The following is a 25,578-nucleotide window of genomic DNA, read 5'->3' as shown; positions in this document are numbered from 1 at the left end:
TTGCCCTCACCTTGTTCTTCTTCATCCCGTTCTCCCCTTAGCCATCTACAGGCCATTACTTTTATTGGTTTATCATGCATTTATCCTTCCAGGTCTTCTTTAAGTAAATGCAAGAAATATATCTTCATTTCCTCTTTACTTACATAAAACATTGTAGTACTATATGCATTTTTCTCTGCATTACTTTTTTCCCCTTAACATATGCTGGAGATTTTTCTTCTTTACTTTTTTTTTTTTTATTTGAGTACAGCTGACACACGGTATTACATTAGTTTCAGGTGGACAAAGTAGTGATTCAACTTCCCTATAGGTTATTATGTTCACCACAAGTGTAGCTACACCTGTCACCATGCACCGCTATTATAATATCATTGACTATATTCTCTATGCTGTACCTTTCATCCCTGTGACTTATTCGTTCCATAACTGGAAGCCTGTGTCTCCTACTCCTCTTCACTCATTTTACCCGTTCCCCTATTCCCCTTTCCTCCCCATCAGTTTTTTTTTATGTATTTATAGACCTGATTCTGCTTTTTGTTTGTTTATTCTTGTGTTTTCGTTTTTTAGATTCCACATATGTGTGGAAATGATATGGTATTTGTCTTCCTCAATCTGACTTATTTCACTGAGTATCCAGGTCCATCCAGGTTGTTTCAAATGCAAGATCTCATTCTTTTTATGGCTGCATTATATTCAATTGTGTGTATATGTGTGTATATACATACATATATCACATCTTCTTTAACCATTCATCTATTGCCTTTTCTCTATCCTTGAATAAGATATAGTTCTCTATACTTATTTGTATTCAATCAAGTTCCCTTTTATCCTCATGGCTCTCCACCTTTCTCCAGTTGAGACTGACTACATTTTAAACAAACAGAATAAATACTCTCTAATGAAATAAAGAAAAAAATTTTTATTTTCAAAGTTTATTCATTTATTTTGAGACAGAATGTGCGTGTGCGCACAAGCGGGGGTGGGGGTGGGCACAGAGAGAGAGAAATGGAGAGAGAGAAACCTAAGCAGGCTCTGCGCTGACAGCTTGAACCCACGAACCATGAGATCATGACCCAAGGGCTTGAACCCATGAACCACGAGATCATGACCTGAGCTGAAACCAAGAGTTGGATGCCTAACCAACTGAGCCACCCAGATGCCTCTAAAGAAAAAAGTTTTGACAAATTTACAAATGTTCATTTTTAAGCTCTCATAAATAATTAGAACTTTAAGTGTAGCCAAAAAATATTTTACAAAGTAGATAAACATCACATGTTTTCAAGAGATCAGGTATAATCTAACAACAATCTCTTGTATGTAAGCACATTCTACTTTTCAGAGAACACACCTGGAAGAAAACATGTCTAACGATTATTAAGTATCTATTAATTGCTGGGGGTGCCTAGGTAGCTCAGTTGGTTAGGAGTCAGACTCTTGATCTCAGCTCAATTCCTGATCTCAGGATCCTGAGTTTGAGCCCTGCATTAGACTCCATGTTGGGCATGGAGCCTTAAAAAACAAACAAACAAACAAACAAACAAACAAAAAACAAAAAAAAAACCAAAAAAAAAACCTATTAATTGCTGCAAAGATAAGGGTATCTTGTTTAATCCCCCAAGAATCTTATACATTATTTGCTTATTTTATAAATGAGGAAATTGCAAGGTTCAATAACTCATCCAAGTTCACATAGTTAGTGGTGAAATTAAAAGTCAAGCTTGGTGGCATATCAACTATACTTCAATTAAAAAAAAAGTCAAGCTTGGATTTGACTCAAAAGTTCATATTCTTCCCACTCTAGTCTGCTTTCTGGTCTGTCCTCACCAAACCTTACCTCCTATATTGTATTTTTTTCTTTCTCCCTCTCTTAGTTGACGAGTGTTCATCTGACTACACAATTGTGCTTCCTGTGATTGGGGCCATTGTGCTTGGTCTCTGCGCTGTGGGTTTGATTGTCTATGGAATCCGCCTAAGACGTGAATCATCTGGATACCAGAGAATCTAATTGGTTCCCAGAGGAAAAGAAAATAATGGAGTTTAGAGAATTCTTTCATCATTTCCAGAATGTTGGGGACTTCCCTTACAGTGAGTCCTTCTGACAATATAAACCACTATCTTTCACAAAAACTAAGTCATTTCTGATTTAAATTCAAGCAACAAATCAATTTCTACATATTTTTTGTTTATTTTATGAAAGATATAGTGATCTGCTTGAGTATTTTCCAGTTTCCTTCAAAATATTTTAACCATTCAAATCAAGATTTGAGATGTGTTATAATGCATGTAAAGTGGTATATGCTCCCAAATTATAAACTAAAATGTTAATTGTAACTAATGCTACCTGTGCACATTGGAATTTTATTTTATCCTTCATCTTTCCCAATAAAAAAAAATGCCTCTTCTTTGTCTATAAAATGGACTTTCAGAACTTTTCTTATCCATGTTTTATATGATATACATGTCTGATGATCTGCTTACCTCCTTTCCACTTTAATTTTTTTTAATCATCAAAAATCCCACTATATCACAGTTTGTCTAGGTTTGATGTGACGCCAACAAGAGGAACAAATTAGCTTATACTTTTAATCTTGATGACTCCTCCTGCAGAATCACTAAAGGCTAAGAATTAGGTGGCTACAGACAACAGAATTAAATAATAAGCAAGAAACATAATCCTTAATAGTTGAACACATATATGCCAGACACTTGGCTAAGTTTAGATACATTCCATTTAATCCTCCCAACTTATAGATGAGTAAACTCAGACTTAAGGAAATTGATCACCTCAATGTCACCCAGCTAACAAATGGCAGAGCCAAAATTTGACTGCCAGTTGGTCTGGTGCCAACGTCTATGGTCTTCACTACATCAACTTGGCTACAAGAACAATGACACTGAATTCTGCCTGAAGCCTCACACCAGCAAGTGCTCCTTTTTTCACAGAGAAAAGGAATTTCTCCAGAATCATAAGAGATAAGGGGACATGAAAGGACTTGATAGATAATGAAATAGGAGATCTTTAATAAAGTTCTCTGCCTCCTTGAAGGAGACTAAGGGGCTCTGCAAAACATCAGTTTCTCATTTTTATGGGACTGTGCAGCTGTGGATCTAAAGATAAAGGAATGGAGTAAACATCTCAACTCATTTTTTATTTCTTTGAAAACAGAAATCTAACCTCCAGCCAACTTTTCTTTCTTGAAGGTAGATCCCCCCCTTGTGGTAACTTGCTTCTTCTGCTCTGTTAGAACCACATTTTCTATTCTAGGACACTTTATTCTGTAGAGCAGCCTGCCAAGAATTGTATTCACTGCTTGTTCTTACAACTAAACAAACGAACTAAGTATACTAACAGAAAAGACCACATACCCCTAGAATTCTTTAGGAAAGGAATAATTTGGGTCACCCCAGAGTGCATAATGACTTTCCTGATTTGCTCTCTTATGAGTCAGCAGGCTTGGCAAGGTCCTCAGTTTAGTCTTAATGGAATATGAGTTGAATTAGAAGTTTTTGTAATAAAAACTTATTTTGGAGGTTAATTTATGTCTTTCATTTCTGATAACTCAATTTTCATGCTATAAAAACTTTTTACTATGGTAGTGGAGAGTTTTGCTTGAATCAGTAAGTTAAATCATCTTTCCATAATTTGTTTTGTTTTATTCTCTACTACCACTTTATTACCAGGTAGGAAGACCTATTTGAAAGAATCTGAATTTTTGAGAAGTGAACCATATTAAAGTTATAAGTTAAATCTCTCAACTCTTAGACCAGACTAACAGACTGGATTACTGGTTTACTTAAGTGCTGCCACGAATTCATCCATCCATTTATTCACTCATTCAACCAACACTGAATAAGGACTTTCTAAATACCATACACTCTGTTGTGGATTGAGATAAATAAGAAGTCCTGTATTAGGTGTATTAGTCCTGTATATCTACTTAACAAGTTAACTCAAAACTTAGCAGCTTAAAACAACAAACATTTATTTTCTCACAGTTTCTGAGGGTCAGAAATCTGACAGCAGCTTACCTGGGTGGTTCTGGCTCAGGGTCTCTTACCAGGTGGCATTTAAACTGCTGACCAGAGCTACAGTCATCTGAAAGTTCAACTGGGGCTGAAGGATCTGCTTCCAAGTTCACCCCATGTGGCATATCTATAGGAATGCTCACATCATGACAGCTGACTTTCCCCAGGTGAGTGATTCAAGAGAGAGACACTGACCACCTATTCCCAAAAGTTACATACCATCACCTGTGCTGTATTCTATTGGTCACACCAACCATCTCTGGTACAATGTGGGAGTAAAGACCAGGAGAGGCGGAAATCAACGGTGACCATCTTGGATGCTGGCTATTCCAGGTCCATTTTCAAGGTTCAATTACTGGTACTTTCTGGGGGGAATTCAGGTAAATAAATTCCAGTATTTACACTAATAATAATGGCTTAATAGGAAACTATACAAAGGGTAATGAGGGCATGGCCCTTTCCAGCCCGCTACCAACTCTATCCCAGGTGTAGCACCTCCCCAGGAGAGAAGCCTCTCAGGCTCTGGTGCTAACAGTGTACGGACCAGCTGCTGCTCAGGCAGATTTGCCTTTTCACAAAGGCTGGTAGTTGGCCCATTGCTCTACGACATTAACTGATAGCTTTGCCTCAGGGATGTGTTAACTCTCCGTCATAATATAATCCAAAGAGATCTGGACCACACAGATATCCCACAGGACATCGCACTGAACCATTATTTTGATGACATTATGCTAATTAGACAAGCACAAAGCGATTATTATGTTGGAGGTCTTGGTAAGAAATATGTATTCCAGGAAGCAGGAGACAAACCCTATGAGGATTCAGGGACTGACTAGTTCATTGAAATTTTTAGGGAGCCAGGGGGTCAGGGCCATGCCATATATCCACTTCAAAATAAAATGCAGATGTTTTGCATGTTGCATCCTTTCTACAAAGAAGAAACCATAGGTTCTTAGGTTCTGGAGGCAACATTCCACAGCTAGGAAAAGTCGTCTGCTCATTTACCAGGTGACATAGAAAGTTATCAGTTTTGAGTGGGGCCAGAACAGGAGAGGGCAGTACAGCAACTAGGCCGTAATGCATCAACCCTACTGCTTGAGCTCTACAATCAGGCAGACCTCAGGGTGTTGGAGATATCAGTGGTGAAAAAGGGACAGTATGGAATTTTTGGCAACCTCCAGCGGGAGAATCATAACACAGGTCCTGGGTGTTCTGGAGTAAGGCCGAGGCCATGCCATTTGCTGCAGAGAAATAGATGCCCTTTAAGAGTCAGCTCTTGGCATGTTACTGGGTCCTAGAACACTTGACTTTGGAACACCAACTTACCCTATATCCAGAATAGCCCATTTTGAGCTGGATTCTGTCATATCCAGCAATAAAGTCAGATGGGTCTAGCAGTAATCAGTTGTAAAATGGGTAATATGACAGAGGTCAATAAACTATAGCTCATGGTTTGGACATCTGTTTTTGTAAATAAAGTTTTGTGGAGTATAGCTATCCGGGCCCTTTTTTTTACATGTTGTCTATGGCTGCTTTACAACAGCAGAGTTGAATAGTTGTGATAGAAACTGGTCCACAAAATCTACGTGGGGCTGGATCTCACAAACTGGGAGATCATAACCTGAGCCAAAACCAAAAGCTAGAGGCTTAACAACTGAGCCACCCTGGTGCCCCTCATTGTGGTTTTGATTTGTATTTCTCTGATGATTAGAAATGTTGAGCACCTTTTGACATAGGTGCTGGCTATTTGTACGTCTTCTTTGTAAAAGTGGCTATTCCAATCCTTTGATCATTTTTAAGTTGGATTATTTGGGGTTTTTTGCTATTGAGTTGAATGAATTCTTTGTATGTTGTAGGTATTAACCTGTTGGCTTGTAACCCTCCTGGGAGCTTCCCAGGTGTAATCCAAATTTAGCCCCAATACAAGGAGGGCAAGGAGAGACTAAAGGAAGGGGCAGGTCACTCCAGGTTGGTAAGGTGGCAGTTTTAATAAGCAAGGAGAACTTACATATGAAGCTTGTCTTGGGCAGCAGCAAGACAATTGGATCCCCACACCTACCTGCTAGATCTTAAAAGTTTATAAAGAGGTCCTAATTGGATTCAGTCACATATACCCTCCAGTCGTTTTCAACACCACATCACCATCTCAAGGCTGTGTCCTTGGAGCAACCTCTGGGAGTGGGAAAGGCAAGCAGAACCCACATTCTAAGGATAGGGGAGGGAGTGAGGAGACTTTGAGCACCTGAGTCCAGCTCAAGGATTAATCGTCAGTCATATCTTTTTTGATGACGTTCCCCAACAAAACCTCTTATCAGATATAGGGTTTGCAATTATGTTTTCCCGTTCTTAAGTTGCCTTTTCATTTGTTGACTGTCTCCTTTGCTGTGCTGAAGCTTTTTAGCTTGATGTAGTCCCAACTTGTTTACTTTTGCTTTTGTTGCCTTTGCTTTCGGTGTCATATCGAAAAAAATCATTGCCAAGACCAATGCCAAGGAGCTTTTTCCGTGTGTTTTCCTCTAGTGGTATAAGACAGAAGTCCAGTTTCATTCTTTTGCATGAGGGCATCCAGTTTTCCCAGCACCATTTACTAAGGAGACCATCCTCTCCCCATTACGTGTATCTGGCACTCTTGTCAACGACTAGTTGATCATATATACGCATGGGTTTCTTTCTGGGCTTTCTACTTTGTTTCATTGGTCTGCTTATATTCTTTGACAGCTTTCTATTACATTATAGTTCTCTTTTCTTATTTATTTGTGGGAGTTATTTATATATTAAGAAAAGTAGCCCTTCATCTGTGATAAGAGTTATAAAATTATTCCCAATTTACTGTTTGTTTTTTCCTATGTTTTGCTCTGCATATCTTCAAAAAATTATATAGTTGAATTTATTAATTCTTTTTCTGTTATAGTTTGAGTATTGTGTTACACTTAGAAAAAACCTTCCTCTTTTAAAGTCTCCCATGGTGTCTTCTAGTTCTTTCATGCTTTCATCTTTTACACTTAATCTCTTATTCACTTGGAACTTATTTTGATTTTAGGTGTTAAGAAGTGATTAGGGGTTCAACTTTTTTTCTCAGAGAACTAGCCTCTTGTCCAAATATCATTTCTTTAATTATTAAGTCTTAAAATCTAAAATGTATGTTCCATTTTATTTTTTTATTTTTTATTTTTTTAAAACCTCCTATAAACCAGCTTTTTTTTTTTTTTTTAACATTTATTTATTTGTGAGACAGAGAGACAGCATGAACGGGGGAGGGTCAGAGAGAGGGAGACAGAACCTGAAACAGGCTCCAAACTCTGAGCTGTCAGCACAGAGCCTGACGCGGGGCTTGAACTCATGAACTCACGGACCGCGAGATCATGACCTGAGCCGAAGTCAGCCGCTTAACCGACCGAGCCACCCAGGAGCCCCTGTATGTTCCATTTTAGCAAGGACCTGTTAAGCATCTATGAACACAGGCCTTTTTTCTTTTAAACTATTAGTAAGATTAATTAATTATATTAATATTGAATCATTCTTATATTTCTGGAATAAACCTAAGTCATGGTATATTATATTATTTTCACATGCTACCAGATACTTTAATTAATAAAACATTTGGCAGTTTTTGCATTGATATTCATAAGTGAAATTGGACTATATTATGTGTGCATGCTATCTTTGGTAATTTTGGTACCAATGACATGTTCTCTTCCTAGAAAGAATGAAAGACTTTCTTTGTGTGTGTGTGCTCTAAGACAGAATTAATAGCACTGGAGTCAACTACTATTTACCATTTTGGTGGAACTTCCTTGTGAGAGAAGGTGGGCCACGTGTTTTGGAGGTGAAGGTGAAGGTGGAACTGAAGTAGTGGAAAGATAGTTCTTTGGTAACATTTTCTCGTTCTTCTATGGTAATCGTTTGATTAGATTTTCCATCTCAGGATCTATTTTGGTACATTTTATTTTCTTATTACATCATCCATTTTATCCAAGTTTTCAAATTTATTTGCTTAAAGTTGAGCAAAACTAGTCAAATCTATAATTTGTTTTCTGTATGTGACTTTTTCCCACTTATTTTTTTTTTATCACAGCAAATGTGCATTGCCCCCCCCCCTTCTGGTTAAACGATTTTGCTGTTATTAATTTCTTTTCTAACCTCTGGATTTATTAGCCTTTATTACTAGCTTCTTAATTTATTAATTTCTTTTATCATTACCAATTTCTTTATTCTGCTTTCCTATGTTTATTTTCATATTTTAACCCTTAAATTGGATAATTAATTTACTTCCACTATAAATTTGCTTATGAGCCAGCTTTAACTATGTCCAAACAAGCATCTGTATGCAGTATTTTTATTTTCTAGATATTCTGCAATTTCGGTTTGACTTCCTCTTTTTCCCAAGCCAACTAAAACACTTTTTTAAAAGTTCAAGTAGTTGTGACTTTTTTATTTTATTTGTTTTTTATTTGTTTTTGTTTTTTTTTTTTCTCCCCTTTCTTGAGAACCCTAGAAAGTTATGTATCTTGCCTTCACTGCATTTGAGTTTTCCCCCGGGACTCCTCTTCCCCCACTTTCTCGCACCTTTAATGATACAGATCAAGAGGAATGTTCTCTTTAAAGCCCGACGAGAACGAGGGAACCCTGCGGGCCAGTAGAAGAAACAGCAAGCCAGACCCGCAGGTCCTTTGGTGAATGAGGGCCAACCCCTGGTTCAGTAGGCACTGCGCCAAGGAGAAGTAGGGACCACACCTCCGCGGGCTTGTGGACGATTGGCCAATCGTCGCCTCCGAAGTCCTGCTCTGTTCTTTGATTGGTTTTGACGGAGAGGCCCCCACCACGCTTTAGAGGCCTAGCGCCTGACTGGGACCTGGACGGTGGCCTGTGAAGGACAATAGGCTTCCGGAGCGGAGGAAAGGTTTTGCAGGGAGTGGGAAGCAGCTGGTGTAACCAGAAGTCGGAGAGCGACCGGGTTGTGGAGCCATGGCGGCAACCTCTGCGGTGTCGGTGCTGCTCTTGGCGGCAGAGAAGAACCGGTGGCTGCGAGTCCCGAGCCTGCTGCTGCCGCCGAGGTAACGTGAGGCGGAGGGGCAGTGGATCAGCGTCCGGGGTCGGAGGCAGGGGTGGTGTAAATGGACTCCTGCACGCCGAGAGAGGTGCGCGGGGACCGAGGATCGAGCAGGAGGAGGAGAGAGCGTTAGGAAAACCCCAGCCCCTTTCACGGTGTTCTGCTCTGTCTTGGCATCGGGAGAGAGACCTGTTCACACCCAGCCCTTCCTTTTCTTCCCCTTGCTCCCCTTATCCACTCTGCAGCCTCTATTTGCCTCTGTTTTTCCATTTTCGGGCAGTGGGGGAGGGGTGGAGCTGGGCCTGCCACATCCCTGCTTCCCTCGCTACAGGGGCAAGAGAGACGCTTGTACAGCTGCTAACCGTTAACATGGTGCTTTCACTGCATTCCCTGTGTGGGGAGTGTTGATGATCCCTGTTCTGGTGAAGCTCAGAGGGGTCAACGACTTGCTCAAGTTTACACAAGGAGTAAGAAATGGAGCCAGGACGCCCCTCGAGCCCCTCTCGGTTCAGCTAGACCCGGTCAGGTGTCCGGTTCAGAGACTCTGTGGAGTTCTTTCTCATTGTTGGAATGGATCAAGCTAACAAAAGTAAATTTACCTTCTAGAGGGTGAGAGGTTGGTTTGTTAAAAGTTCTCAGAGGCAAGTTTGAACAAAGCTATGACTCTAACTAACCTGACCCCAGATCAGTTTCAAATTTTGAGCTGTAAGTTTCAATGACAATAAATTTGGTAGTGAAGACATCCTCAGGTCTCCTGGTAGCAGGCTTCTTTACCTTGCTTTGTTTCTTCCTCCTCTTCACCTCCTCCTGTGTTCTGGAAAGACAGGGTAGCTTAGTGCTGAAGGGCACAGACTGTGCTGTCAGAAGCCAGGGTTCTCAGCTTTGCTACTCTCTAGCTGTGTGCCCAACCTTGGGCACATTACTTAATATCTCTGTGCTTCAGTTTCCTGACTTAGGAGGAGGTGATGATACTATTCCTAGAGGAGATAATATTAGTACCTAGCACTGTGTGAATTAAATGAATTAATACATGGAAAGAGGCTCAAACAATCTGGTGCATATGAATCAATCCATAAATACAGCTTTTGTTTGCTTTTATTTTCCACAAATTACTGGAGAGGTATTTAGATTTGAGTTACTTAATTGTAGAACTAGCCCCAGAGTAAAATAAGACAGTTGGTGAAAGTAATGTTAATGCTCTTTTCTTTCTCCTGGTTTTTCTTTTCTTAGGTTTCCAGGGCTCTTCAGGATATTACACAGACCATTTTCTCTCTCTTCCCTCTCCCTCTCAAATCTTCCCTACTGTGTGTAGAACTGTTCTCAGGTAGCTGTCATCCTGGAAAATGTTACAGTTGTTAATAGCATTAAGGAATTACAAATCTTATCATTATAGAGAGTATTTTCATGTATGTCATAATTCTCCAGTAACAAAGAGAAATGAAGTCTAATGGTGGAATTTTAGAAATGAGAGTATACTGGTATAGAATTTATGTTGAATCAGGGTGGGATTATCTCATGGAAGCAACTTCTTAATTTTGTTTGTTTAAGCCATTGTTTTAAGCTATAGCTTGGATAATGGTGAAAAATGGAATAGACCTATCAAAACATCATTGAGATAGAGGATTATGTTAAGTAGTGTGTCTGTATGTGATTGTCGGTCTGTTTTCACTACAAAATCACAGAGGAAAACTTTAGTTCAGCAATGGCCTTGAAACTTAATCAGGATCTTAAGCTGGATTTACCAAGAAACGGCCATTTTATAGATAAATCGGTCCAGGACAAGCCTTGAATCTTATAAAAAACTTATCTGAAGAATGTGATGGGAAGATGCTGTGAACCAGAAGATACCTTTTAAAGATAAGGAAAAACAGTCTTTCTCCTTGAAGATTAAGAGAATGAGGTCAGTCAAATTGGAAAGAAGTGGGAAAGCAATAGCCTCCTGAGAAAGCTGTCTTGTGGGACTCAAGTGCCAAAGCTGTGGGTCTTCCCACCAGCCCTTCACGGATGGCAACATCTGATTGAGTTTGCATCAGAGAGTAATGACTGTCTGACCTACTGTTATAATCCCGCCCCCTGCACCCCTGCCCCAGTGAAATGCTAGTTCTGTTCAGTTACATAGCTATATGCATAGTGTATACATGCTACACATACATAGTTGCTTAGTATCTAATGTGCATTGTGGTTTTTATCGCCCGCTGTGTACATGATCTAAAATGATTAGTTCTTTATGACCATAGTTTTAACAAATCTCCCATGTATGGGTGGAAAAGCCTATGGTGGAATTCCTTCTGTAATTTGGTTTTTTCCCAGTGTATTCTTTTTAGCTGACACCAGATAGGCATTATACTTACACTTTTTTGTTCCTAAAGTAAATCTGGCCTGCTTTCTGTTACCTCTGGGTTAAAGTTTTGTTACTTGCTGTATCAATATGTATCATGGAACTTAAAAATTGTTTTAGACCTTAGTAAACTTCTACCTAGTTAAGACACCTCAGACAAGTCACTTAGCCTCCCTGATTCTCCATTTCTTATTAATACAAGGATTCAGCTTAAGTTGTCTACTTTGAAAACTGAGAAGTATCTCTTGGTGTCTCCCGTCCTGTGTGAGGACACTGAAGTCTGAGTTGTAAAGTGAAAACTGGGTCTTGAGAGTGAAAAAATCTTAGATGTTACCATAGTTACTCCAAGGCTCGACCGCTCCTACAAAATCTTAGTATTTATGTTTTTGCATTAGGGGGCCATAATGAAAAAAGACTGGAGAAACACTGATGTAAAATGACTTGCCTGGTGTCACCAGCAGCTGGTCAGTGGGGGCTCTTCTGGCCCCACAGCCAGCAGTCTTTCTGCTGCCCTTGATCAGCTCCTTCTCTTTACTTCTCTGGGCTTAATTGTTCAAACCTTAATTATCAGGGGTTGAAGAAGATTGGTATTTTTCAAACTGTTGTTTGACCAGCATATTTTATTTAATAAAGTGGAATAGAACAGAAAGTATCAAAACACAGAGAAAATGTTCTGTCACGAAAATTCTGTTTTGTGTGTGTACCAACTTGTGAAGTCAGATACAATTTTACTTGAGTCGAAAGAGTTTGAAAAAGCTGAACTGTATGATCTTGAAGTACCTTGGCTTTCTAATTGTGACTCTGTGGCCATTTGCCAGCCTCTGGAGCAAGCAGGTTAGGTGATCCATTCAAGGACACACAGTGCCAGAGAGAACGGCCAAAACTGTAACTTCCGGTTTCTAGAGTAATTTTCTTCCCTCAAAGAAAGTCTTATTAAGTCACTTTGTAGGCTTCAGGCTTAGCTAAGGTCACATCTAGACTTGGTTTCAGGTTTTGAATTAATCATATAATGACTGAGGGGCGCCTGAAGCCTCCGACTTCACCTCAGGTCATGATCTCACAGCTGGTGAGTTCAAGCCCTGTGTCAGGCTCTGTGCTGACAGCTCAGAGCGTGGAGCCTGGAGCCTGTTTCAGATTCCGTGTCTCTCTCTCTCACTGCCCTTTCCCCTATGCACTCTGACACACACACATTCTCTCTCTCTCTAAAGTAAACATTTAAAAAATTTTTGATTCTTTTGAAACGACAATGACTGATCTTGTATATCCTGTTTAATTATTATTCCATTTGGATTCATTTGCTAGGAGATGGACTTGGAGGCAGAGAACCATGAAGTATTCAACAACCGCAGGTACGTTCTTGATTTGCTTTGGCTTTGCAGATTATGAACTAAGAGAGGGAAATGCTTAATTCCTTAATTTGTATATATAGAATTAGTGCTCATATATTTTTGAAATTTGGGATTTTCATGATCATTTTCTTAGTACGTATTGAGCCATGGTTTCCACCTCTTTTATGTCAAATCTCCCATTGTTGAGTCTACAATATATACAGAAATAATTGGAAACATTTACATTTATGTCGCTACTTCCGTCTGTCTGATCCCGTTCAGTGCCATGAATTGGAAAGGCATAACTCTGATGGTCTAAATCAGTGCTTTAAAACCGTTCTGATAAGTGGCAGACATTTTTTCAAATAAAATTTTACGCGGAATTCCCAACGATAAAACGTGTGAAAGTGTAGACACGGTTGATTGGGTGCAGCTTCCTCCCCACAACACACGCATGCATACTTCATCCCAGCAGCTCCTGTGACCTGTGACAACTCAGACTCCATAGATCCCCATAGGAAAACATTGTTTTAAGTTATAGAAAACCTTATTTGTTTTAGAATAATAGCCATTATAAACTGCCCAGGAGCATTTATTTCATGTGTGATACGGAAGTGCATTTTACATATTAACACAGTAACATGTCCTGTGGCACGGATACCAGTGCCCTGGTGTGGCACTCAGTGTTCATGCAAGAGAGCCATACGTCCCTGTGTTTGCGTGCAGAGGGATAGAGGCAATGGAGTTGAGTGACTGCAAGTTCAGATTCTGAGGTGAACCTAACCTGGGTTCAAATCCTGGACCTGCTATTTCTTTTAGCCAGTATACTTTCAGGACAAAATGAGCATAATTTCAGGAAAGTAGTATCTCTTTTAATTGTAATTCCTTTATCTTTAAAATTTATGTAACAATAATAGTATCTACTCCATAGGATTATTGTGAGGATTTAAATCCAGATTGAGTCTTTAGCACAGGACCTGCGGCATAAAAAGTACTTACTAAAGACTAATTATTATTAACTATGAGGGGTTTTTTGGGGCTATTGTAATTTGACCTTTGGCATATCAAAGCATCTTTTCATTTTAAAGTCGAAAAAGCTGAATAATATAAGAGTTTATGTTAATGAGGGTATCTTGGGTTTCAGGGGCATTTGGGTGGCTTAGTCGGTTAAGCATCTGGCTCTTGAGTTTGGCTCAGGTCATGATCTCACAGTTTGTGACTTTGAGCCCCGCATCAGACTGTGCGCTGACAGTGTGGAGCCTGCTTGGAATCCTTCCTCTCCTCTCTCTCTTTCTCTCTCTCAAAGTAAATAGACATTTTTTTAGAAAAGGGTATCTTGAATTTCAGTGAGAGGAAATGCACTAATATTAGTTAAAATGACTATTTGAGACTCTTTTATGTTAATTTTACCAAAACAAATGTTTATCAGCTGATTAATATAATGGAATCTTTATTTTGCTTTCTCATTCTTTGTTCTCCAGTAACATTTGTGTATGATTTTCATGGTGTTTTAAGCAGGACAAAACATTGCCAAGGTCCTCATTGCAAACAGAGGAGAAATTGCCTGCAGGGTGATACGAACAGCCAAAAAAATGGGAATACAGTCCGTGGCTGTTTATAGTGAGGCCGACAAGAATTCCATGCATGTAGACATGGTATGTTGTTAAAAACCGAAAGTCAAATTTTGTGATTGTATTTGTTTATTATGTTGGTATTTTACTCCTTTATGTTGACATTTTATGTTTGCTAGTGTTAATAGGACATAAGTGGGTAAGTTCAAACTGCTCACTAATTATCCCTGTTGGGATACATTTTCCAAACGTAACACCAGTTGAACTGAACAGTGTGTTTTGCTGTGTTTAGTTGACTTACCAGCAAGGTCCTGTCTTATCAAGGGTTGGTTAAAACAGTTCACAGAATGTGGCCACAGATCATACTTTGAGTGGCACATATCCAGGTCCCTGATGTACAAGAAGGATCCAGATCCCAGTCTTAGCAACTACCACATACTGGCCAGGGGATCTTTGACAAGTCATCTGATGTTTCTGAGCCTTGGCTTAACTATAAAATTATAACTGAAAGGATCCCATTTCCCTGAGGTCTGTAAGTGCTACCAGTTGTTACTAGCTATTGTTTACCAGACAGAGCCAACCATGGGTGAATTCAACTACCGGCCCACAGGAAGATTGAGCAGCGACAAATTCATGGCAACCAGCCTCCGCTCTCTGGGCACTTTTCTCTCTCATTCTGTGTGTTGACCATCTCAAGCCTGCTTTGTGCCATTCTAGCTGCTGACTCTCCCTCCACCCACCTATTCTCAGCAGACGATCTTGATTCACAGGGAAAGCAGAACTGTGCTTCCTGCCGCAGAATCTCTTCACTGCATCTGTGTCTGCCCTTGTCCCGTTCAAGGCCACTTGTCTTCCTGTGCTCTGGAGTCCTCCTCTTACCTTTTCAAGGATCTTCCATCTTCTTTTCGCACTGTATTCTGTCACTCTACTTCGTCTGCTCCCATGGCTTTGCTAAACACTTCCGAATTTCTGTTTCTAGCCCAGACTTCATTTTGAGTGTGATACAGGTATACCCAGCTGCCCACTTGACGTCTCCACGTGGATATGCGACAGGTACCAAACTAATATGCCTGACGTGGAACTCATGACTTTGATCTGTGGTGAAGCTGCTTTTCCTGCACACTTCCCTCACTCAGCAGATGACACCACCATTGCCCCTAAAAACTATAATGCCAGAGATCTGGGAGTATTTGAACATCTTCTGTCTTCCTGCCACTCTACATCCTTCCCCTTCCCCATCTAGACAGTCACCAAGTGCTGTTTATTCTGTTTCCCAAACACTTCTTTCCGCTTCTTTCTGCCCTCTGCCACCAGTACCTTAAGTCGTAGCTGGCATCACCCCCACCGGCCCGATGTGGTAGCCTCCTAAGTGGTCTCCCTACTTTCATCTTGACCTCTCCCACGGTATGTTCTATGTTTCATCCAGACTGATTGCCGAAAATCAGATTTTTGATCTTACTCCTCTGCTTTAAATAACTTAAGCCTTTTTATCATCTACCGGACTAGCAAGAATTAAAAGACGGATAATATTCAGTGTTGGTTAATGTGGTTAGAAATTGGTACATTGATGGAGATGTGTGTTGGTGACACCAGTTCAAGGGATGATCAACCAGCCTTCACCCAGCCTTGCAAACATACCTCTAGATCTCTGTCCAGAGACATGTTCACATGCATGTGCAAGCAGAGGCATGTATAGGAATGCTGCTAGCATCCAGTTTTTTGCCATTATGACCTAAATGTCTGTTCAGATGTACGTGATTAAATGAACTTTGGTGCCTCCATACTGTGGAACATTATGCCATTGTTATAAAAAATGAGGTAGATGTATGTGCACTAGCAAGGAAAGAGCTCCCAAGACCTACTGTTAATGAAAACAACAATTGCAGGAGTTTGATCCTGTTTGTGTAAAAACTAAAAACAAAAACTAAAACTGTATGTGTTTATGTAAATATATATAAATAAATAGGAATATGGATATGGAAAAAATATGTCCCAGAGATCATAGTGGTTTTATCTGGAGGAGGTTTGAAGTGAGGGAGAAGGTGGTGCCAAAAGACTCCTTTGCCTTTGTATTATTATTCACATTATTTTAATTTTTTTTTTTTAGAGATGAAGAGAGAGAGAAAGAGAAAGAGAGAAAGTAGGGGAGGGGCAGAGAGAGAGGGAGACACAGAATCCGAAGCAGGCTCCAGGCTCTGAGCTGTTAGCACAGAGCTCAATGTGGGGCTCGAACTCCTGTACCGCGAGATCATGACCTGAGCCAAAGTCTGATGCCCAACTGACTGAGCCACCCAGGTGCCCCTATTCACGTTTTTAAGAAGGAGAATGGATTTGTGTTTTGTGGAATTAAGGTTTAGAAACAAAAAATGACAACCAAAAAAACCTCATTATGTGTTACCTTAGGAGAAAATCCAAAGCTTTAACCTCCCGTGAGGCCCTCTGAAATCTGTGCTCCCTGGTCTGTCCAGACACCTCTGGTCCCTGACCCCTTGGAGCCACTGGGCTCCAGCCACCCAAGCTTCTCTGTCAGTCCCTCAAATGGGCCAAGTTTCTTCCCACCCCAGGACCTTCATATATGTTGTTTGCTCTGTTTGGGAGGCTTGCCCCCATCTCCATTCCTGTTCTCAACTCCACATCCTACACCCATTTGTCTGGCCAAGCCCTGGTCATCCTGGAGGAGCCGCTGATCTTCCTTCCCAGTCTTTCTTTGAGCACCCTTAGGCCTGATCAGTCTTCCTCTTCACCTGCATTGTGTCCTTTGTTTTTCCTTCATGACCTTTCTCACAGTTGTCATTAAATATATGAATGTGTGTTTGATGTCTGTCTCCCTCTAGACAGGGACATTGTTTACTCTTGTACAGGCAGCTCCCACCTCAAAGCATGGCACATGGTCGGCACTCAGTAAGTCTTTGAATAAATGAATGATGTTTTCTGTCTTGTCTGCTTCAAGGGATGCGGTGATTATGTGAAAGTTTTAAAGGATGGTATAAAGGAGTTCACAAATGGATAGAAAGAGCATTATCATCCTGCCTAAATAATTATATAAACTTCAGTAAACTTCATAATTTTATTTCTTGCTGTATACAATGTCCTATGTTTTGTCTCTTGGCAAATTGGCAAGGTTTTGGCATTAGATACATTTAAAGTTATTATTGTTACTAATGATGATACTGTGGTTAATGCCTATTGCTTTTTATCCTAAAGACATTTTATTTCACTCTATCTAGTGTTTAGTTTATACATAAAAATCAAGTTTGGTTATCCTCTTCTTGCAAAGATTCCAAACTGGCTTATTTTTATAACATAGACATGAGCTGGTCCTTCTGTTTCTTATTTCTTGCATTGTTCTTGGGGAGCCACCCTTTTTATTTATAATAATCAGATGACCCTGAAGCAGTTCTGTCGTGTACTAGTGTGTGCTAGCCGTGTAAGCATGTAATATTCCTCAACAGGCAGATGAAGCATATTCTATTGGCCCCGCTCCCTCCCAGCAGAGCTACCTTTCTATGGAGAAAATCATTCAAGTGGCCAAGATCTCTGCTGCTCAGGTAATAAGATCATGCCGGTCTGGCTTAGACTGGCGGGATGGATGGGGGCAAAGGTGGGGCTGATAAACACTGCATCCGGTTCACTTTTTTTTTTTTTCCCTAAAGTTTATTTATTTTATTTTGAGAGAGAGAGCGTGAGTGAGGGAGGGGCAGGGAGGGGGGCGTGGAGAGAATCCCAAGCAGGCTCCACAGCTGTCAGCACAAAGCCCCATGCAGGGCTCAAACTCACCAACAGTGAGATCATTACCTGAGCTGAAATCAAGAGTCGGACGCTTAACCAACTGAGCCACCCAGGCACCCCAGTGTTCTGTTCTTTAGAATCAGTTCCTAGACTGAATAACTTAGGCATTAATTTATACACGCAGGTACTTAAAATATGTTTGTTTCTAAACTTTTTAGTTATCTCTTGGAGTAAAAAACCCCTAGGAATGTACAGAGATGATACTAATACATGGACTTTATATATTTCCTTAGGAATGCAAGCACTATAACAAATAGCACTTCATATGTTTATCACGTGTTTGAACATATATGACATAGTATTATTACCTCCATTTTACAAATGTAAAATCTAATGCACAGAAGGTTACATGATATCCAAAATCATCTAGTCTCGCTAATCAGAGCATGTTCCATGGCATTGTTTGGGAACGCTGTAGAAATGCAGACTCTTAGGCCTCACCCCAAGCCACTGTAGTTTATATTTTTATGCATACTTTGCATTTTTATTAAGCTCCCCAGGTGCTTTGAAAGCAAAATTTATCATTGAATAAGACAGGATTAAACAAGAGTCTCCTGACTTCTAGCCCTATATCAGACGAGGCTGAGCAGTAGAACTTCGTTGCCCTGCATTTTGAGAAAAGGGAAGGTAGTATTTACTCAGAAATTTCAGGCTTCAGACACCTGGGTGGCTTACTCGGTTAAGCATCCAACTCTTAATCTCAGCTCAGGTCTTGATCTCGGGGTCGTGAGTTCAAGCCCCACATTGGGCACCACACTGGGTGTGGAGCCTATTAAAAAAATAATAAATGAGGGGTGCCGGGGTGACTCAGTTGGCTAGGCATCCAACTCTTCATTTTGGCTCAGGTCATTATCTCACGGTTTGTGAGTTCAAGCCCTACATCGGGCTCTGCACTGATGGTGCAGAGCCTGCTTGGGATTCTATGTCTCCCCCTCTCTCTCTCTCTCTGCCCCTCTCCCATTTGCTCTCTCTCTCAAAATAAATAAACGTTAAACAAAAATAAGTGAAAAAAATAAAGAGTATGACTTGTTCTCTCCACCATGGGAAGAACATATCTCATTTCTGCTTGAAGATAGAGCCAACAGCAACAACTTTGGATCTGTACATACGTTTGAACAAGCGCAGCAGAAAGGTTACAAACTAAAAGCATGGAATAAATTATTTTGGCAGAGATTTAAGGGTAGGAGACAACAGTTTGTATCTTTACTGGTAAAGGCATGTTAGTACTATGGAATGAACGACGTTAACAGGCTTACAATCCTGTGATCCACTAGAGTGAATTGGCGGCTAAATACATACATACCTGATGGCTAGAGAAATTAGCTCCCTGGTTACAGTAGTGTTGTTGAGTTTTCCTTTCCGATATATTCAAATGCTCAAGAATTCTGTGATCTGGATATATTAAATTGTTCTTAATATAAATCAGCTAAAACTTCTTGAGGCCATTCCCATAATGTGTGGTTGGACTTTATTTTTGTAAGGAAACAGCTGCCTTTCTTTTTAGTTATAGAGAAAGAATATTTATCTAGTTCATCAGAGTTCTCTTGAATTAAGTATCTGTTCAAAAGAAAGGAGGCTAGCAACACCTCACCTTGAAAATGAAATTAAGGAAACAGTTATATTCACAATAACATTAGTAAAAATCAGTTAGCAAAATCAGTTGAAGACCTATGTATGAAAACTATAACATGTTGCTGCAAGAAAAGAAGTTCTAAATAAATGGATAGATGTATCATTGGAAGAATCAATATGTTACAATGGCAGTTCTTTCCAGATTGGTCTGTAAATTTAAGGCAGCCTTTATCAAAATCCCAGTTGGCTTTTTTTTGGTCGATATTGACAAGCTGGTCCTAAAATAGCCCAAAGGTCTAGTATATAGTTAAAAGAATCTTGAAAAGACAATAAATTTGTAGACTCTCAGATTTCAGAATGCATTATAAAGCTACAGTAACCAAGACAGTATGCTATCAGAAGAGTAAATATAGTCAGTGCAGCCACATAGGAACTCCCCAAATAAACTCACACATATATGGTCAATTCATTTTTTAACAAAGGCGGTAAAGTAATTCAGTGGAAAATATAGTCTTTTCAACAGATTGTGCTGGAACAATTGGATATTTATATGCAAAAAGATAAACCTAAAATCACCAATGAAAAGGAGTGATGTGCTGATACATGCTAAAAAATGTATGAACCTTGAAAATGTTGTGTTCAGTGAAAGAAGCCAGTCACTGAAGACTGTATGTATTATGTGATTCCATTTATATGGAATGTCCAAAATAAGCAGATCTCTAGAAACAAAGTGGATTAGTGGCTCCATAGGCCTGGACATATGTAAGGAATGGAAGATAACTGCTAACAGGCATGGAGTTTCTTTTTAGGGTAATGAAAAGTTACATTATTAGATCTTAGTAACAGACTATGGTAATGATTGCACAATTCTGAATAGTAATAAAAATCATTGGATTGGCTAAGTTTATGGCATATTAATTACATGTCAATGAAGATGTTTTAAGAATGCAGTATCACAAAAAAAAATAAAATAAGAAGAATGCAGTATTACTGCATACACAATAGAAAGGCTAAAATCAAAAAGACTGATAATACCTCATGTTGACAGGGATATGGAGAAACTTAGAACCATCATACATTGCTGGTGGAAACTCAAAATAGTACAGCCACTTTAGAAAACTGGCTGTTTTTTAAGAAGTTAAGCGTATATTTACCATATTTTGACCCAACAATTGCTTGTGCTCCGGGGTATTTACCCAAGAGAAAAAATGAATGATAAACAAAATGTGGGATATCCATTCAGTGCGTAAACAAATGTAAAAAGATTTATAAAAAGAAATGAACTATGATGCATACAACAAGGCTGAACCACAGAACATTAGGCTAAGTTAAAGAAGCCAGACACATAAGACTACGTACTATGTGGTTCCATTTATATGAGATTTCTTAAAAATGGCAAAATTCTAAGAGATCAAAAAACAGGTCAGTAATTGCTTGGTTCTGGGAACAGGGATTAATCAATAATGCATAGAAGCACAGAGGAACTTTTTCAAGTGATATAAGTGTTCTAAAACTGGATTGTAGTAATAGTTGTACAGTTGTATAAATTTGTTAAATTCATCAAACTATACATGAGTGAATGCTGTGTATTGTAAAACGTGCCTAAAAACAAAAAGCTGCTAAAAAACCAAGGAGGACTGGGAGGTAGACCTGTTTCACTTTGCCTCAAATAAATAATATTTGATATTTATATAAAATTACTAAAATTGAACTTTGGTTTAAAAGACTTCCAACTTGGGGGGCACCTGGGTGGCTTAGTCAGTTACTTAACTGACTCTTCATTTTGGCTCAGGTCATGATCTCACGGTTCGGTTCATGAGTTCAAGCCCCGAGTCCGAGTGCACTTAAAGCATGGCGCCTGCTCAGGAGTCTCTTTCTCCCTCTCTCTCTGCCCCTCCCTGCTCGTATGTGTGCACGTGTGTACTCTCTCTTTTTCTCTCTAAAAAAATAAATATAAACATTTAAAAAAAAGACATCAAACTGACATTAAAATGTGATTGTCTAGCATTTTATTATCTAGGATTTTGTTGTTTGCTGTCACTAAGATTTGGGTTTTTCTGTTCATGTGACTTTCCCAGATATCTGAAGGGCACCCCTTTAATTTTGAAACATAACTATTCTTTGAATTTATCTGTTTTGAAGTAGTGTTGGCTGTGCTTTTTTCTTCTTACATCCTCTTGGTTATAATTATTATATATACTTATTATTTTTGAAGAACAAAAATGCCTTCGGGGCTGTTGAGGTTAGAGAAGAAGTTGCTTTATCCCTCACTGAATCATGTAAGCCTATTCTGCTTTTTGCTTTCCTCTGTATTCTCCCTTTTTGCTGTCAGTATGTTTGCTCTTAGGAATCATACTGTTCTTCGGGTACTAATTTTCCTGTTCTGTGGGCTAGAAAACCAGATAAATTTCTTAAAATTCTGAGTAAGTTTTAAGTGACTAGGTTAACATATAAGGAGGTCCTTGTTCACTAAAGTGTATGTAGACTTTAATATATGACTTTTTGTTTGCTTCTTAGCTTTTTTTCTGGAAAGGTGACATTGGCAGATAGTGACCTGAAGATAAACAAGGTATTATTGTGCTAGTGTGTTCCTTTCAGCTTTTGGGTACCATGGTTTCAATTCCAGGCCAGCTTTGTATGGAGACAGAGTGAACAACACCCTCCCCCCCCCCCCCCCCCCCGGCCTTTACTCCTGCTTGCAAATATTCAATTGACATTCTATCCTAATAGCAGTATAATTAAAATACCGATTTGGGGAGCACCTGGGGTGGCTTAGTCGGTTAAGCATCCGACTCTTGATTTTGGCTTGGGTCATGATCTTGTGTTTCATGGGTTCAAGCCCCACGAATTGACAGTGCAGAGCCTGCTTGGGATTCTCTGTCTGCCCCTCCCCTGCTCGTGCTCACACTCTCTCAAAATAAACAAATTTTTAAAAGCATGTAAAAAATAAAATACAGATTCTTCTATATGATCCAACAATTTCACTTAAATACCTAAAAGAATTTAAAGCAGCGACTCAAACAGGTACTTGTACACTAATGTTCATAGCAGTGTTAGTCACAAAAGCAAAAGGTGGAAACAATCCACACGTCCATCAAAAGATGAATGTGTAAAAAAAACTGTGGAATATGCAGTAATATTATCCAGCCATGAAAAGGAATGGAATTCTGACACATGCAACAACATGGAAGAACTTGAAAACATAATGCTAAATGAAATAAGCTGTACACAAAAAGAAATATTGTACAATTCCATTTATATTAGGTGCCTTGATTGGGTATTCACAGAGACAGAAAGTAAAATAGAGGTAATCAGGGACTGTGGAATTAATATTTAATGGGTACAGAGTCTCCGTTTGGGTGATGGCAACATTCTGGAAATGGATAGTGGTGATGGTTGCACAGCATTATGAATGTCCATTAATGCCAATGAACTGTACGCTTAAAAGTGGTTAAAATGGTAAATTTTATGTTGTGTATATATTACCACAGTAAAAAGAAGTATAGATTTTTCTGGTTCAGGTAAGTCTTCAGAACTTTAGTATGAACGTTTCAGATATGTCTTTGGAAACAGATCTTGATAGTACCCATAGTGTACCTATCACCAGTGTAGGGAGAGGCTTCCTCAGAAATATGACGTCACCTGCATCACAGTGCTAAGTTTGTCCTTCCATTCTCACTTCTAGGCTATCCATCCAGGATATGGTTTTCTTTCAGAAAACATGGAATTTGCCGAACTCTGCAAACAAGAAGGAATTATTTTTATAGGTCCTCCTTCATCTGCAATTAGAGACATGGGTATAAAGAGGTATGAGTTTACATCTTTTAAATATAACCATAGGAAGGTCAATTGAAATGGTCTATCTATAATAGATATGGTAATCCATGGTTGTTGTTATAGGCTTATGTGGTTTATCTGCCACTCCAGTGAGTTACAGAAATGTTCAATTCATTAGCGTTTCTAATCAATATCTGGATTAGTTTGGGGAATTTTTTTTTTTTTAATATATTGTCAAATTGGTTTCCATACAACACCCAGTGTTCATCCCAACGAGTGCCCTCCTCCATGCCCATCACCCACTTTCCCCTCTCCCCCAAGTTTGGGGAATTAAAAACAAGGTGGGATGAACTATCACATAAAAAACTGGATTCCTAGTTATCACAAGAAAACTAATATTTTAATATTTGTGTTAATATTTGTTGTCTCAGACTGCAGTCTTTTTTTTTTTTTTTTTACCTCTGGGATATTTTATTTAAAAAGTTCCCTTGTATTTTGTAGATTGAGCTGTTTTGTTCTTCTCTTGTATGAAATAATTCGCAGAATTAAGGCACCTCCTCTTTTTTATTCGAAAGCACATCCAAATCCATAATGGCTGCTGCGGGAGTGCCTGTTGTGGAGGGATATCATGGAGAGGACCAGTCGGATCGGTGTCTGAGGGAGCATGCGGGGAGAATAGGTTATCCTGTCATGATTAAAGCTGTCCGTGGTGGAGGAGGAAAAGTAAGATTGTGCGTGCTCATGTTTTTCATTTCAGGATAGTCTTCTCTGTTTTATTTAGTTTGCAGTCTTAACTATCTTGCCCTCTTAGGGAATGAGGATCGTTAGATCTGAAGAAGAATTTCAAGAGCAGTTAGAATCAGCACGGAGAGAAGCTAAGAAGTCTTTCAATGATGATGCTATGCTGATTGAGAAGTTTGTGGACACGCCAAGGTGGGTTTGGCTTTTTTTCTGAATCAGATTTTTAAAATTAAACTAAAAGAAATGTAGGCAAACTATATAAAATGTAAAGTTCTAGTAGTACATAAGTACATTAAATTCCCCAATCCCACCCCCTGATGTAACCACTTAGTGTAGTATGGTATGCATCCCTCCAGGTATTTTCTAAGTGAATAGAAATACACATGCATATACTCACAGAGTACAAACTACATACAGAAGTGCAGTGAGTAGAATCTTACATAGTATTACATGCTAATATTACATCATAGCCATCTTTCTGTCAGTAAATATAGGTCTACCTTATTCTTTTTATTAGGATTAATAGTTCCATGATATTGATGTACCATTAATTTATTCAGTCAATTTCTTATTGATGGAACTTAGGGTTTTATTCAAAATAAAAAAAAGGGGGGGCACCTGGGTGACTCACTCGGTTAAGTGTCCAACTTCGGCTCAGGTCATGATCTCATGGTTTGTGAGTTCGAGTCCCGCGTAGGGTTCTTTGCTGACAGCTCAGAGCCTGGAGCCTGCTTTGGATTCTGTGTCTCCCTCTCTCTGCTTCTCTCTCTGTCTCTCTGTCTCTCAAAAATAAACATTAAAATTTTTTTTTTAATTCTTATAAAAAATTAAGTTTTATCTTACAGAACTCTATAAGCATCCATTGAGATTTTCAGAAATAGATACCTAAATTGAATTGTAAGTGATAATACTAACACCTCACCCTTATATTTCACTTACCATAATCTTACCGTCCTAATTCTGATCTAATTCCTGCAACAATCCTGTGGGTAGGCCTATTCCTATTTTGCAGGTGAGGACACTGAGGAACAGAGTGGTCATATGACTTGCTTGAGGTCTCCCAGTTGGGAAGTGGTGAAGCTGGGATTTGAATTCAGAATTCATACTCTAAGACACTGCACTAAACTGCTTCTCTAGGTACTGCTATAACAAATGCCACGTGAATTTCTAATTTTTTTATTTTCTGGGATTTTACTTTCACATGTATTGCTTAAAATAAGATACTGACTATAAAAGCTTCTCGTTTCATAGATTTTGTGGTAATTATATATATGTATATAAAACCTGTTGGTTAAGTGACTCTATAAAGAATAATTCACTTGGGAACTATGTGAAAGGAGAGGGATTTACCTTGAAGGTAATATACCCTGAAGCTTCAGGCCCTTC

The 25,578-nt window shown here is 39.2% G+C and overlaps 2 protein-coding genes across 4 annotated transcripts in view; both read left to right on the top strand.

Annotated features, from left to right (window-relative positions):
* The window catches only part of LAMP3 (lysosomal associated membrane protein 3), a 37,566-nt gene extending 35,151 nt beyond the window's left edge, over window positions 1–2,415 (top strand). The window contains exon 6 of the mRNA XM_058730624.1: window positions 1,872–2,415. Coding sequence (XP_058586607.1) covers window positions 1,872–2,005 — 134 coding nt within the window. The 3' untranslated portion in view covers window positions 2,006–2,415. The remainder of the gene's footprint in view (window positions 1–1,871) is intronic.
* A 6,210-nt stretch (window positions 2,416–8,625) lies between these two features.
* The window catches only part of MCCC1 (methylcrotonyl-CoA carboxylase subunit 1), a 57,996-nt gene continuing 41,043 nt past the window's right edge, over window positions 8,626–25,578 (top strand). Inside the window, exons 1-7 of one of the 3 annotated variants that reach the window (XM_058730621.1) lie at window positions 8,626–9,080; window positions 12,717–12,763; window positions 14,258–14,397; window positions 17,766–17,861; window positions 23,360–23,481; window positions 24,027–24,174; window positions 24,263–24,384. In XM_058730621.1, coding sequence (XP_058586604.1) covers window positions 8,992–9,080; window positions 12,717–12,763; window positions 14,258–14,397; window positions 17,766–17,861; window positions 23,360–23,481; window positions 24,027–24,174; window positions 24,263–24,384 — 764 coding nt within the window. In that variant the 5' untranslated portion in view covers window positions 8,626–8,991. The remainder of the gene's footprint in view (window positions 9,081–12,716; window positions 12,764–14,257; window positions 14,398–17,765; window positions 17,862–23,359; window positions 23,482–24,026; window positions 24,175–24,262; window positions 24,385–25,578) is intronic. The other 2 variants (XM_058730619.1, XM_058730620.1) reach the window with 2 other exon arrangements.

The sequence above is a fragment of the Neofelis nebulosa genome, chromosome 5 (assembly GCF_028018385.1).
Source record: "Neofelis nebulosa isolate mNeoNeb1 chromosome 5, mNeoNeb1.pri, whole genome shotgun sequence".
Classification (NCBI taxonomy): domain Eukaryota; kingdom Metazoa; phylum Chordata; class Mammalia; order Carnivora; family Felidae; genus Neofelis; species Neofelis nebulosa.
This window is presented reverse-complemented; position numbering and strand designations above follow the sequence as displayed.